Here is a 16536-nt window from a genome sequence, read left to right as displayed (position 1 = left end):
GGTAAACATTGGATACTAGTGGCTTCTGCATGGCTGATAATGCATTGTGTGTGTGGGTTTGTGGGTTTTGATGAGATGAGAGGCTGTCTTGTGTATGTGTGCAAATATAGAGGGAGAGAGCTCACATGCAGACAGATGGAGGCAAGGTAATTGTGTTTCACCCTGCCTAGTCTCTTCTCTGATGAGTTACTGCACACAGCGCCTGACCAGCAGGTGGGTGGAGGGAACCACAGGAATTAGAGAAGTAGCAGGATACCATTTAAACATCACAGTGTGACTGGATTGAACTGCGTGGTTTCAGCCTCCTGTTGTTTGTGTTGCCTGCCAGCCCTGATTTTGCCACTTTTTGGGTGCAGCACCAGTTGTTCTTTTGTGTACATACAAGTGTATGCTTGTATGTACACAAAAGAAATATTAATAGTAATTGCTATGTATGGACAGGGAGCAACAGCCTCATTTCTGTCCAATGTTGATCATCTGTTTGAGTTCACAGTGATTTTCTGCCTTCATTATGCAATGACAGTGTAACCCCCAAAATCCTCAGTTCCCACAAGATCCAATAAAAATAATTTGGTTTCTCTATGTACAAAACCACACCAATAATTTAAATGTGATTGCTTGTGATTCTTTCATCATCAATAGCAGATAAATCTGTCATTTTTTTCAGATTTTTTGTCCTCTGATTTGGCCAGATAACCCTGTCAGGAAGCTTGATTTTGAGTTTTTGTTTGATGCAATTTGACAGTAATGGGGGAGTTTGTGCAGGTGCAACTGCACCCTGCCAGCCGTCAAAGCCCCATCACTTTACATCCATATTCAGTCAGTGTTAAGATGAGAGGCATGACTGATCAAAAACAAGGAAGCTGTAAGGTCAGACTGACAGACATATGCACATGTGAAATGTCGTGATTATACTACATGAGCAACTCTCCAAGAGTTCTTGGCCAAGATAATTAGATTATAGCCAAGTACATAATTGTACAGACTCTGGTGTGACAGAGAGTTTCCTAGAATGTGGCAAAACTAATATTTCTGGTGACTTCAGCACTGTGAGGTGGGCCATAATAGCTATATTATACCAATAATTATGTAGCACATTTATAGCAACCAATGTCGCTATTAAAAATACTTGACCCGGACTGGACGCAGGTGAGGAGCAGGTGCGGAGCTTTTCGACGTTAACGCAAATAAGCTGCTTATAAGCAGTAATGTGGCAACAAGAAGAGGAAGTCGAAAATTGAAGGAGGAAGATTCCGAAGTCTGCAAACTTTTTTTTTTTTTTTTTTTTTCTTCCTGTGTCGTCTTTAGCGATGGAGAAGGACATGACAGGCAGCGAGGAGGATGCACCTGCGACCATTAGCGGTAAATTCGGTGAAGTCATGTTTGTGAGTGGCACTTGTTGTTATACATTTGTAAAAAGGATTTGTCTGTCATAGTAATATCCCTGTACAACTGTCCCTCTGTTTTAACGGTTGTGTCTGTGGTAGAAATTGTGTGTATATGTGTAGCTGCTCATTCGTAGTCCCAGTTCTGTAGGCTAGTATCACCCCAGTTCTTATACAGCGCCCCCCAGACGTGCTGTATTGTTGGGTTGAAATTTGTCATGCATTTACATATAAGCAGCATTTTTATGTTGTCAGGTCAGGGTGAAACTTTTAACTATTTTACAGTTAAATGCAGTAGTTGCATCATTGCAATGCATCACATTGTAGGTGCTCAGTGGTGGTAAGTGTCATGCAGAAAAGACACACATACAGGTAAGTTAAGTACAAATATCACATATTAGAACTTGATTTACTCAATTTAAAGTTCCTCTCTAAACATGATTTAAACTATGTAAAAAACAAATCAAAACAAACTCTGCTATTATAAAAAACTAACAAACAAACAAACAAAAAAAAACTAGTGCTGTAAGCACATCTACTTCCTTATTGAAAAATCTGGATCAGACCTTATGCCTATTGAGATTGTTAGTTAGAAACACTGGAGAGACTCAGTTAGATGTTTGAGCCTCAGTCAGACCCAGACTCAGATGAGGAGTGTGTTGTGCACCATGATTAGCGGCTAGCAGACATATCACAACAGTTAGTGTAGTTAGCATCTTTTATGTGCTTATGCTGTTTGTTAGCTAGCAATTGGCAGTGGCTGACACAGTGTTAGTGGTTGTAGTAAAGCAAACCCTTGCTCTCTGTACTGACAAAGTTTAGGGTATATTTTGCCCTCCCCTTGTCCTCAAAAGTTTTTATGAGACTGTCATTGGTTCACTGCAGTTCCAAGTTGGAAATGCATAGCTATGGCGTTGACCACTTATTTTGCTCATGATATGTCTTGTATTATTTTAAAAAAAATCATATGGACATGTTAACAAGGTTAAAACTTGATTTTCACTGGAGGGGATCTTTAAGTAAATCTACTTAGTAATTTCCATAACTAGCGTTTTCACAGACCAAAAGACGGAGGGTGCACTGGTTTGATTCTTTATAAGAGAGATTCAAATCTCAGCTCCTGTTGAGTTAATAGTGGTCTGAGTGGAATGATCAACAGCACCCATGGTGCTGCATCAGCCACTGTAGTTTTGTTTACCAACATTGAGTCCGAGTCATTGCCTCCTCCTGGCGATGCTTCTCCCTCTAGCCTGTGGCTGCCTTTGGTGCTTTGGGTTCTGAGTTTAATAATGTGCTTGTACGCCCATCTGAACATGTCACTGAAGAAATGTACAAAAATGGCTTTTATGCAAATGCACAGACATAAACATTTTCACAAGGATACATAGTCGTCATAGCAACCCCCAACCCAACACACACACACACACACACACACACACACACACACACACACATATTCTCTCTCTCTCTCTCTCTTTCTCTCTCTCTCTCTCTCTCAGCCTCTCCACACCCAAATTCTCCAGCTAGTTTAGCAGAACCAGAGTTTACTTGACGCATCAGACACATACCACTCAGATCTACAGGAATGTAGACTGAACCTAGTGACAGACCTGGACGTTGAGCAAATTCAACTGTTGTGTTTTTCATGTGAAATAGATGTTTGCATTAATGTTTAATGCACAGTGGGGGCATCATGTAAGATTAACCAGGTGCAGCAAGAGGGCTATCACATTGTAATAAGAATATGTTTTTTGAAGAGACTGGTCTATTGGTCATCTTACCTGTAAAATTAAGAAAGCGTTGACACTAAAACCAACAATTTTCCCTAATGGCCTGTTTACACTGTGCTACTTCATTTTACATTATGTCATTCTACATAATCTTGGAAACAAAAACTGTGAAGCAGGTTTTTCAGTTTCATAATGTAAATTACTCAACAACATATGACTGAAATATAACTCACTGCTTACTTTCAGTAGCAAGCTAAGGCCATTGCAGACTGTGTTCTCATTAAGCTGTAGTTTTAAAAGGAAATTGTTTAGACCAGTTGCACTTAGTTGTGAGTATTTAAATCCACCCATTATTCTGTTACCATTGTCAAATATATATTTATATTTCTATATTATATAAGTCATTTTTCTTACGTGAGCATGGAGCAGGATATTGAATAACCTAGAGGGAATGATTGATATTAATATTGTTATATTGATGCTGTATTACATTACATTAGTCTGCACTCCCTGCTCAGTGCAATTCAACATGTTGCATTTTGCATCAGGATTGCATAGTTTTCTTAGAAATTACTGTACCAGATGAAAATGTTTTCACATCAGAAACTAAAAACAACACAGGGTAAGGATATTTACATGTGGCCAGAGGACAGTGTTTGACACCCACTTGGACAAAGCTAAAGGGACAAAGAGTACCATTACTAGTAGTGGCTGTCCTGCTGTAGTGGAGGGGAATGACATAGAGTAAAGAGCAGGTAAGAGTCAGATTTCATGGAGAAAGAGAGAGACTATAGGTGTAAAGAGGGAGCTATTGTGTATGTTTGTGTGTACGTATGTGTGTGTGAGACAGAGAGAGGGCAAATGAGAGGAAGGAGAAATGGCAGGTCAAGAGACGGGCCAGATTTATAGAGTACCATTTCAGTTTTTAAAAGCCTGCCCGCGTTACATTAACTTCAGTGATTATAGGGGGAGCGGGTAGACGTTGTGGTAAATCATGTCCACTTTCATACAGGGGCAGCTCTTTCTTGATGGATTGTGTTTGTTAGTGGGGCCTCGTGAGGAATACATGTGACACAGCCAAGATATTGTAAAAATTCAGGGGGCAAAGGAAGAGCGACTGTACGTCTTTGGGTATTGTGTGGCAGTATTTGATTTGTGCTGATGTTCAGTGAGTGTCAGTGTCAGGCCAGTCAGCTGAGGGGATTTTTTGAGTGTCTCCTTTTTAAATAATGTTTTCTCGCTTGATCTGTGACTTGCAGCAAAGACATCAAAATTGTCATGGCTAAGAATGTGTTTGCTGGCATGTCACAGATTTTTCCACAGTGCTGCAATGCAGTTTTACTGACACACACAGTAAAAGTCAGAATTCTACATTAATGGGAGGACATTAGAAAGATGTGTAGGTGTCTCAGAGAAGAGAGATTAAAGTTTGGTCCAAAACAAATACTGAAATAGTCCACTTGTATTCTCGGAGTGGTACAAGCGTCATTGATTTTCAAATTTTTCCAAGACGGAATTCATCTGTGCACAAAGCAGTGACTCTGTCTTTTTCTTCATATTACAATAATTATAACCCCTACTGTGTTTACCTCTGTTGATGGTGCAACTAAGCTCAAGAAATCAGTCTGTAAACTCATTTGAATTCTGATCAGATCTCTCTGATGCACACTGTCATGTTAGACACATGAAGCTGCCACTCTAGAAAGTGAGCTTCTTTGTTAGACTGTATGATGGAGGAGAAAGTTTGATGAAACGGTAGATCATTTTTACTGTTTGCCTAAGGAGAGATGAGTCGACTGGGTGATTTCTCATCCCTTAAGTGGTAGCTAAGTAGGTGATCATTTACACAATAATGCATAAAAAATGTTGATGTGGAATGACATTCCCAAATAGCAATAACATCCCCATCAGTTGTAAAATGCATCAGCTGCTAACAATATGATCACTGGCATGACAAGTTGGCTTCACAACTGATTTGCCAAAATGAAAGTAATTACCCATGCTTGTTTTCATTCATTAGTCACTAAGTCAGCAGAGTGAAAGATGAGGCCAACACGATGGTACAATGTGGCACTGACCCCTTATTTCTCATTGAGGTCTGTGAAACTGCCCATGCATACAGAACGCTACTCTGCATACAACAGAGGAACATTAGATTCTGGTTTTATCACAGCTTGCTTGCTTCCTGGGTGTGACAGTATATGTGTCTGTAATGTTGTTGCCTGGTTACAGAACAAAGAGCAGGAGCATGCTTGAAATCAAAGTTAAATTTAAAATCTGTCCCCTTTCCAATGCAACAGGATGTAAAAATACTGCATGTGTGTGAAACAGTATGCATGTACTGCACGTATTGGAGAAAATGAACACAAGGAGCAAGTGTGCTGCAGATTACACAGAAGTGTGTATCATTAAGTCAATATACAATGTTCATTTGACCTCAGCAGTTTTCCACAATTTCTTAAAGCTTTTGTAAATATTTATATAGAAGCAAACAAGTATTTTCTCTGTAAAGATTTAGTGAAGTAATGATGTCCTGAGCAGAAAACAAAGTCAGACCCCCCAGTTTTATAATCTGAGTTTCTCTGTTATTTGTTTTGCTATCTGGGACGGCGATACATACATGTTAGTGCATGTTAGGGCATTTGAGTCCTTCCTTGTTAAACTGTTGGCCCTCCCTGTGTTGATAAACATACAGGGATTACTCACATTCGAGATGGCACAGTGCAGTATGCAGAGTTCAACTGGCTTTTCTTCTCCATGCACAACTGGGGGGGGGGCTATCTGACGATCTTGTATCTTTGATGATCGTATGTTGGAATATGGGTTAGGGTTAGGGTCTACCTTTCAGATGAATTGTACAGATTGTTTTATTTAAAGGGGCTATATTTAGATACCTAATTTTAGTTCAGTCGCTGCTAACCAGACCACTGTCAAGTGTCAGAGGGCTAGTCTGCTAACTGAAGCTGATGACAGCAGTCCTTATTCTGCTCTGCAGCCTTGGTGAGCTTGGCGTAGCAGTATATGTACAAGTTCTCCAATGCATCAGAAGAAGCACTGCCATCACCAGCTGCAGTCCAAGATGGTGGAGTTGCAGTGTGCAGGACAACAAACCTGCCTGCAGGCAGGGAAACTCAATGCATGACTAGCCAGGGCTAGCTGGTCAGCAGCGACTGAACTTTCAAATAAAACACATATAGTGCCCCATACATAAACAGTGCTGCCCAAAGAAATACTCCGTATGAACTATGAACAGAAACAGAAAACAGCATTCTGGGTGAAGAATAGCAGCGAGTGGGCAACCATCCAAAAGAAGTGTCAAAGCAGCGGAGAGATGTGGATCACAACTTCCACAGATGTCATATAATTGTGGGTGGGGGGTTGTGGCCAAACGGAGGCCAAAGGTGTGGTCAACAAAGCATTTGTTTTGGTCTGAAATGCTGGTCTACTGTGACATCTAGTAGCAGTGATTATCATTTAATGGACTTTTAAAAAGGGCACTGTCTTGAATACGTCCACTTGAGTTAGACTTGTCCTTTTTGGTTAAATATTAATGAGCAAAAAGCAGCATTTCAGATGACTGGCTGTCATTTCAATGAAGAATAAAAAATGAAAATAAAACGCATATCGAACATTACCAAAGGCTGACACAAGGAGATTTTTGTGGGGATTAAAAAAACCCTATAATTTCCACTGGACAGGAGGCAACAAGTTCCACATTTTCTTACTTGAGTAGGACTGGCAGCTCTCTTTCTGTCATCAGTGAGCTTGTTCACGCCACTGTGACGTGTGTCACATCAGCTGCTGTAGCTTCAGGTGATTGATTTGTGAGCAGTCAGGGACAAGCAGAGTATAGTGGCTGCAGAGACTTAAGCCACTGCCTATTTTCTCTCTTGCCCCTCTGGAACAAATGAATAAATAATAATAATAATAATTATAACTGGTATTGATATCACCATCTTTAGTGTTGCATTTCTTTCTTTCTTTCAGTAAGAAAGAGAAGTCTGTGCTAGGGTTGTCACGATACCAGAATTTCAGTAGTCGATACCAATACCTGTGATTTTCCATGATTCTCGATACTAATTCAATACCACGATTTAAAAAAAAAAAAAAAACAGAACCCATGTACTTTTAAATTCACTAATTTATTGAAAACTGCTTTAAACTGTCAAGTATTTAACACTACTATAAAAACAAGCAATACTGTGCTTTATGGTAATAAATAACAACAATATTCAACTATTTACATTCAAAAAAGAACAGCAGTGGCATGGAGCCTTCAAATATATAAAACAAACAATATTCTTCTTCTTATAAATATGCAAATAAATAACTAAACAACAGTGGTGTGGAGCCTGATCTCACATAACTAAAACCCCTAATACCATTTGCATGTCGGCTTGTTTGTGTCTAGAATTGCTCCGTATTCATCCGCCTCCAATGCAAAATATTTCCACTCGCGACTCTTCGTACCTGTTTTGTCAACGAGCCGACGTGTTGTGCTTCCACTCCCACCTGCTGAAGCCATTGTTATTGTTATCTCAGTGCCGCTGACTGCTCTGTGTTGCTCACACGCGTATACTGCCCCCGTCAGTTCCGCCAAGAATCGCCGAGGGTAAAGTTGAATATTCGGTTCTGACGGTACCAGAAAAAGCAGGTATCGATGTATTTTTTGCGTGTTGGTATCGAATTGGTACCGGAAGTATCGGTTCTTGTGACAACCCTAGTCTGTGCCACAGTATAGGTGAATGGTCATGGTTGATTGTATGTTTGGTGGAAATGGTTGTATGAGTGTTGCATGAATAACTAGTTGTAATTAGACAGTTAAAGATCCTAGAGGACACTGTATGGTCATCCTTACATCTGTTTGCTGGGAGACTTGCAAAAGACCCTGTGTCATGTCTGCATTGGCAATATTTGGTTAGTCCAGAGCAGGAGAACATTTTTTCTGCAATCTGTATACATTTAATTTGTAAGCAGCATGCATAAAGCACTAGGTAAAAGTACATTGTTCTATTGCCTGTTCTAGTGTCTGTGTAATTTTAACTTTGTCATTTTTTTGGCATAAGTGTTTTTGATTCTGTGACCCAGAAGCTTGTAATATCTCAGTCAGTGCAATCTGTATTACAGTACTTTCACCTTTATGATTATCACCTCTTGTGCACAGCGTGAGCTTTGAAACTTGCTCTTTGATGAATGATTCATATGTGCATGAAATATCAGAGTAACCAGTTCATTATACTCACACACACCAACATGTTAGTTGTCTCTTGAGTAATAGAGGAGCTAAAAAACTAATCAATGCCTCAGTCATTGAGTAACGCCAATTCAGATCATGCCTGGCGGGTGCTTTGATGATGCAACGAAACAAACACCTCTGTATCATGGACAAATACTTTGAAGTCAGGGAAGAGATGACCCTGTAACTTATGTTACTTAGTTCAAACATCAGGTTCCAAAAGTAGATTTCCCTTGAGTTTCATAGTAGGCTGTTTGTAATTATTATTTTTTAAATTTTACTATATGTAGACTGAGCATGAACTATTCTGGAGGTGGAATGGACTTAGCAGAACCCACAGTGTGATTTTTCTCCTTTGTTGTTGAAAAGTTGAGTTGCTTATAAAGGACTATAATAGCCACAGGCTTATGTACCAGCTAGGCTAGCCATTGATGAAATGAAGCCCATGACTTAAACTTCTGTGCTGTGCTTGCTCATGGCTGGTAGCTAGGACAATGCAACACAAGACTAGGTCAAAATGTAGTGTATGGCTGGACCATCTGTGGTCAAATCCTGATTTCTCAACCATCTTGTCAAAATCACCAAATACATAAATTAAAGAGAAAGGAAACATGATTTATTTTCATTCAGAAGCCTTACAGGACCTCATACCTTGACTAGATATGTAGTCATGTCAGGCTTCTGAATGTAAATAAATCACACGCTCCTTGCTATTCCCCTCTCCCTCCCCTCCTCCTCTAATACAAAGCCTCATTTTGAGCAAAAACCATATCAAAATGTATAATGATTTTAATTTTAATATCAGATAAATTAAAAGGTGATCTATTACTTTCATTGCTGTAGGAGTATTTTTGTTCAAAATATTTCTCACAATATTTCCAATATTTTTTAATGTTTAAGGAGCAGATGCATATCTCAAACAATATGACAGAAATGACACAGTGACATTCTATATGAGAGGGATTTTCAAAGACTGACACTGTAAGGTTTTTTCAAAATTGTCTTGCTCACCATGAACTATCTTACATCTGTGGTGGTGCTAGAACCTAAATTAACATGAGGAGACCATTGTTTTTGCCAAATGTTATGCATTTCCTACAGCAGAAAAGCAAAGTTCCCAGTGGGCCATGCACAATAAACATAGGCATAAAAGGAGAGGCATCTTACATAATTTATTAAATCAGTGCTTCCATCATTAAATCAGACACCCTGTGGCCACAAACCATTTTACAGAGCCCAGCAGAGGAGACTGGAGAAAATATTTTGCAACTTTTGATGCCCCTCTGTTTGTGAATGAGCCATAATTATGCATTATTTGTGAATAGTGGCCTGCCTGTTCTGCTAAGAGGTGTTGCTGTATGTTTTAGAGCACAACTGTGTAGCAAAGCTTCAAAGAAAAAAGGACATCAGTGTACAACAGCAAAATCATTTTCTTTAATGAGCATCAGCGAAGCCCAGTTGACATCTTCATTGTCACTGTGCAGCCCTTTCTTCCCCTGGATAATGGTTTCAGACTGAAGCCTTATGATCCATTTCTTTGATAAAATCATTTGGTGTTCGCCTTGAGAGAGAAAACAGTGCTTGATCTTACTCTGAATTCCGGGTACACGTGTCAAATAAACATACATTACCAATGGGAGCCCCTTAAGTGCTGTCAGAAGGAATTCTTGTGATGGTATTTCAGGGGCTGATGTTTGGCATAGCTGGTATTCCGTCATATGTTGATTTTGAGTTTACTGGATTAGCAGCTCATTTACAAAGGCTGCACGCTGTATCCAACGCAAACAGTTAAGAGATGCTTTTCATATGTCACTATGTGCATCACCTCTATTCAGGTATATCGTAGCATTTACATTATTAAGCTATTGTATTTTTTCTCTTTTAGACTCAATCAAATTTTTCTTTCAACATTTTAATGCCTAAATTTGCTGCTGATTTTAATGGCCTTTTCTATTCTGCAGGTTGTGAATCATGCTGTTGTCTTCCTTTTAAACTCAGTGACAACAATCCAAGAGTGAGCTTGCTGAGACTCTTTTGCCAGAGTAGAGGTTGCACTATTGGAGGCCTGAAGTCAGGTTTTACGGGCAGTTATCTGAATTAATCAGCTGCATTAGACAGTTGAACTAAAATCCCTGCTTGTAAACAAGACAGGGCTTATGCCAAAAAAAAAATCATGTACTGATATATTATGACAAACGCAGAAAGCATCTTATAAACAACCCCCACTTGAAGCTAAGGTGGCATATTAACATAAACGCTTTAAATCTGACTACTCTATTTAACCCAGTTGAACCCTCATTGCTAGTCGTTAGAAGGAGACTTAGGCATTAGAAAAACTTGACATCTCTATTAATCCAGATGAGACATTTATGAATTATTTACTGTCACTATACTCATATTCAAAGACTGTTTAATTGGCGACTTGGTAACTGCCCTGGTTATTTTAGTAGATCAGGTGAAAAGTGTGTGTGTGTGGGGGTGATTGTGTGTGAGTGCGTGTGTGTGTGTGCATGCTCGTGCTAGTGACTATGTACACGTCTTTTTTGGGGGTTGGGGAGCAACGTGTTTGGAATTCTGTGAAGGTCTTAATGAAAGTCGGAGTGCTTAGTGGACATGAGGGCTCCTCTGATGGAAATCAATGCAGTCTTTTGTAGCAGAGAGAGAGCAGCCAATTCCAAGGCCTCAGCTGCCTGATGCGGTGCTGGCAGACTTTGACAACCATTTAATGACACGTCACTGGGCCAGACAGGTAATCAATTTATTTAGGCAGTAATGTATGTATCCCAAGGTAAATCTTTAATTAATGGCTAAAAAGAAGAGGACACTTGTGATGCAGAAAGCCAAGGATTATGAAAGTACAACTGTGTAAACGGGTGGCTTCCTCATTTACCTTTTTAATTAGCTGCAATCGCTTGATAGTTTTTCTGTGATCAACATATTAGGAATGTCTATTTAGCCAGAGTGCAAATATTTCAGATTCCTTCTGATTTCAGTGGAGACCCCTGTCAGTTTTAAGGTCTAGCTTAGCTACAGATGCACGACCTGTACACTTACCCCGCTTCCCCTTTTCATGGGTAATTGGCTACATCTCTGGATCATTGCACTGTCGTGAAACAAGGCCTACAAGCACCACATACATCATGTATAGTATTGTCCCCCAAAAGTGTTTGTTCCTCTCCTACCTTGTGAGCTGATCTATGTGTCTCTCCTTCACGCTTTAGTGCCCCACATTTTTAAGGATTTTGCTGGCCTTTGAAACTATCCATATCAGTCTCACTGAAACAAAAGATGTGCATTAGGAAATTTGAGTGATCGAGAATCAAAAAGAGACAGAGAAATGTAGACTGAGAAAGATGTATGTTCATGCAAAGCCATGTTTAAGTGACAGGTTGAGTCAAGCCACATTGATTAATCGTCTAGGCATTTGAAGGATTTCAGAGAGTGGGGGGGGGTTTGACTGTTCATTGAGCTACGTTAACTCCCTTCTGTGGAGATGAATTGTACATGGACTACTGACTATGCGTATGGTAGTACATGAGTTTGTTATGCACACTCACATCGCCAACTTTTGTAGGTGATAGAGTTGTCAGAAATTAAGTTTTCCATGGCTACAGTTTGAATGACATTATTACAGCAAGGATTTTCATTGGTACAGCCAACAGAGAAACAAAAATGATAAATAATTTAAAACCACAGGACATTTAAACCTTTCTTGAGGGATTGAGATGTTATCTGTTGGGATTTAAAGTTTAATTAAACATGCACTGGCCCTAATTTAATTAACATATGAGCACTTAGTTGGCAACACCTTACATTTCAAACTTTGCTTAGCTTTGCATGTGAACGCAGTAAGTTTCACCAGGAAAACATTCATATTTGGAATCAGCTTGTGAGAGGAAACTTTAATTAGAGTATGCTTTATTTTATGCCTTGGACAGTAAGTCTCCTCTGTTTCATCTCTCCTTCTCCCTTCTCTCTCCTTTGGCCATGTGGTACACTTCTGTTAGCTATTAAACTTTGTGCGTCCTTTTTAAAAAAACAAATATCCACATCAAAAATCTGCCACTACAGTAGTATATGTTAGTATTCCAGATACACCCTGTAATGAAGGTCTGTAGGTGCACGTGCAGTTACATTGATGCGCCTTTTATTTACAGTTTACAGTTTGGACGCACATTTCAAGAAATAATAGAAGTACTGTGTGTTGCCAATATACCCTGTTGCACTGGTTACAGTGTGCACACTTATTAACAGGTACACACAAATTCTTCCTGCATATAGCTTTGCTTTTGTCCAGCTCTTCGCTGTCTTTGTATTTTTTTTTTTAAGTTATTTGTTGGGCATTTATGCCTTTTAATGGGACAGGGACAGTGAGAGGTAGTCAGGAAATATGGGGGAGAGAGCGGGAATGACATGCAGTAAAAGGCCGGGGCTGAATTCAAACCTAGACCTCTGCTCTAAGGACTGAGCCTTCATGGTATGCACTCTACCAGGTGAGCCACTGGGGCACCCCACTGTCTTTGAATTTTTAAATCTGAAGTGCAACCATACATCTGCCTTTAGACTTGCCACTGCCTTCAATGCAGCCATGTCTGCCATGTTTTTGTCTCTCTGACATAGCCAGATCTCTTTGCAGGAGAAGGCTGGTCACGCAAGACTTAAGATTCACCCATCCACATGAAAAGGGTATAGACTGTATAATGCATTTATTAAAAGATTGATCTCTGGATTTTATTAATTGGTATTAAAAAGGTAATTTTTTTGTTTTCTTTTTTTTTTCAACCTACCCTACTGAATTGGCTTCAACACCCTCTCAAAAATCATTTGCATCCTCACATTTGAGAACTTGGAAGCAACAAATATCAGTGGTTTGATCCCTGGCTCCTCCTGACTGTGTGTCAATGTGTCCTTGGGCACTTAATGAACCCCACATTGCCCCTGATGGCTGACACCTCATTGAAGAAGTGTGTGTGTGGGTGTGATGTATGAAGGTGTGCATGAATAGGTGAACGTGGCAAGTATTATAAAGTACTTTGAGTGGTCAGTAAGACTAGAAAAGCGCTATATAAGTGCAAGTCCATTTACCATTGACTCTAACTCATCGTGCAGTCATCATTATATGCTTAGATGTAAAGCATCACCTTCAGTTCGTCAGAGATCTGAGGATATCGGCCACCTCTCCAAACTGAGCTGTGAGGCTAAGCAAAGTAACCTAGATGTGTTCCTGCTCAGCTGCATCCTCCAGCTCTTTCTGACTCCTCTGATGTGTTTCCAGTAGTTGGGAAAGTGCCTCTCCAAGGTAACCATGGTACTATATGCCTGCCTCAGGCGTCCTTCACCTGTTCATAGAATACAGGGCAAAGTCATGTAATATCAGGACATATTGCCAACCTGCCCTGTAGAAAGCCAGAAATACCACTCCTTTGATAGCCACTCAGCCAGCCAACTTGTCCATCCTCAGTTGTCTGTCAGGCAGTCAGAAAGCTAGCCACCTTTTACAACAGCTGGTAAGTCAATCAGCCAGTCAGCTCCCCCAGTAGCTAATCGGTTTGTGTGAACGCCAACCAGCAATTACAGCTACCAAGCAGCCAACTAGCCAGTCAGCTCCAACAGAAGCCTGCCAGCCAGTTTCCCCTGTAGCAACAGCTGTTGACCCCAAACCAGGTCCTCTGTTGGGGCCACAGTCAGCTCTTCCCACACAGCCAGACATGGAGAAAAGGATGTCCACCTTTTGAGGTGCAATCAAATTAAAAACATCTCACTTTTAGGCTGGGGAAGGAACTAATCAGTAGTATGACCCATTCTCATTGTCTTATTCGTCAGTTGTACAAACCATCATTATTTTTATTTCTTTGTGCTCGTTCCCACTGGGGCACCCCTGTATGCTTGTTTCATGACTCTATGGCTATGCATGAAAAATCCTTTATTTCATTCTCATCTATTTTTGGTTAAGCTTCTTTTTGATACTCATGATACATCTGCACAGACAGGACAATTCGATATCAAAGTATCCACTCACTTCATAGCAAAACACACTGATATTGTGCTTGACCCTTGTTCCATCTTGTGAACATGTCACTCAGCCTATTTGTAAAGGGGCACAAGGACTCAAGCTGTCATTCTTATTTGTAGAGATGTCATTTCATGTTTGTTCAATACTCAAGGAAAAAATTGGATTTCAAACAAGGTAAAGATTTCAATTAAATACTCCTTGCTCAACCTCCTTGCATTCTTCCTCACAACTGAACACATACAGTGGTTGATTTGGTACCTGCAGCAGCAATTTTCTGTAAGAATTAATGATATTGAACTGACTTACTTCAGTTGCGCAAGTCGACATCCTCTGCATATAGGCTTGCTAAGAGTATTTGCTCCTCAAACATATATGCTGACAAAGAACATAGATATTTGTTCTGCTTTACAGTGCAAGTATTATAAGAGTGCAAATGTAAAAAATGATTTAGGTGAACTGGTGTAGGTGAATCTGAGATCCTAGAGGTGCTGGTTCTAAACTGGTTCTGTATTCGTAAGGACTGCGAGCATTTTATCTGTACTTGAAGAGATCAGTGAATAGAATTAGCAGATCTGACAGTATGTGTATCTCAAGTCTGTCTGTCCCTCCTCTGGGACTCAGCTCAGCTCAAACACACACACACACACACACACACACACAGACACATACTTGTACTTCCATCTTTGTGAGGACACTCATTGACATAATGCATTCCCTAGCCCCTTACCCTAACTTTAACCATCACAACTGAGTGCCTAACCCCAACCCTGACCCTAACCTAAACCTAATTCTAACCATAACTCTAAAACCAAGTCTTAACCCTCAAAATGTGATTTTTAAGGTGTCTCAAAAAGTGAGGACCGGCCAAAATGTCCTCACTTTCCCAAAATGTCCTCACTCTGTTAGTAAAATACTTTTTTTGGTCCTTACTATGTAGCAAGTACAAGTGTACACACACACACATACACACACACACACACACACACACACACACACACACACACACACACACACAGCTGTTTATAAAACCAGGGACCGTCCAAGTCCTAGTAATTATTTTTAGTTTTAAAAAAGAAGCATAAGAGCATCAATGACACACTGGACAGATAAAGCGTAAGAGTAGTAGAATTGATAAAATCCTAACCACACTCATCCCTAGTTCTGACACTTTTCAGAGCTATGTGTACACAACATACAGCTTTTCCCTTTCACCTCACTTTTCACTTCAGTGCGACATCATCACCCAATGCTGGTTAAAATGGAAATGGCAGGACTTAACAGTTGTTACTAAATAACCTTTATTGCATGACTAATTTCATACTGGATTCAGAATGGATAATGTGTTATCATGCCACAAACCTATTTACAAAAGCCTAAAATGAATTAGATTCAATGCTGTTTGACAAAGGATGCAGTCATGAAGCACAATGCATCCCAGTCTTGCATGTTTCAAAATCCTTCAGAAATCTCCTAGTTAGATCACTTTGCCCCTGAATCTTTACATTTGGTATGTGTAATGTTTAAAAAAAAAGCACTAATATAATTTCTTTAAAAATTGCACCCCTATTTTCTTTCTCATTCACCCATGCCAATAGAAATATATGTAAATGCAGTGTTTCCCACACAATTACATTCTATTTGTGCTGAGGCAGGCTGGCTTTCTTATTTATTAAGTAATACCATATATAAGGTGCCTCACCTCTTTGTGACAAATGAATAACTGAACAAGACAGCTCCATTGCTTCACATTTGTCAGACAAATAAGAACCCTCACTGACTGGCATGAGGTTGGTGAGGGTTGAGATATTGTGACTGAGCTCAGTCCTGGCACATGCACTCAGCACACTTCATGCACCACGAATGACAGGCAGACAGAGAAGGTCACGAAAGAGGCAGACAAGGGAAGTAAAAACTTTGTGCATTTTTTTTCACGGCCAACAGGCCAGAGATTGGCACTATGATTTGGACTAAAGTGACTTGAGAGTGACTTGGCCTGAGAAACATCCTCAAAAAACTTGAGTCAGTGTTGATATTGTGTAAATGAACATATGGGATAGTAACACTGAAGTATACACCTTATTAATAATAATGTTCTAATACTCAGAATTATGTAACGCAAATGTTAACTTTTGGAGAGGGTCTTTGAAAAAAATTGAAACAAATCATCTTCTG

The 16536-nt window shown here is 39.8% G+C and overlaps 1 protein-coding gene across 5 annotated transcripts in view; it reads left to right on the top strand.

The window, feature by feature from the left end:
- The first annotated feature begins 1133 nt into the window (after positions 1-1133).
- alk (ALK receptor tyrosine kinase) overlaps positions 1134-16536 on the top strand; it is a 204927-nt gene continuing 189524 nt past the window's right edge. For 2 of the 5 annotated variants that reach the window (XM_071471040.1, XM_071471038.1), the window contains exon 1: positions 1134-1362. In XM_071471040.1, coding sequence (XP_071327141.1) covers positions 1311-1362 — 52 coding nt within the window. In that variant the 5' untranslated portion in view covers positions 1134-1310. Of the gene's footprint in view, positions 1386-16536 lie in introns of all 5 variants that reach the window. The other 3 variants (XM_071471039.1, XM_071471042.1, XM_071471041.1) reach the window with 3 other exon arrangements.

Source organism: Trachinotus anak, unplaced genomic scaffold (assembly GCF_046630095.1).
Source record: "Trachinotus anak isolate AG129_WGS33_773 ecotype Australia unplaced genomic scaffold, CSIRO_AGI_Tana_v1 ptg000033l, whole genome shotgun sequence".
In the NCBI taxonomy this organism is placed as follows: domain Eukaryota; kingdom Metazoa; phylum Chordata; class Actinopteri; order Carangiformes; family Carangidae; genus Trachinotus; species Trachinotus anak.
The sequence above is the reverse complement of the archived record's forward strand: the minus strand, read 5'-3'. Positions and strand labels throughout refer to the sequence as shown.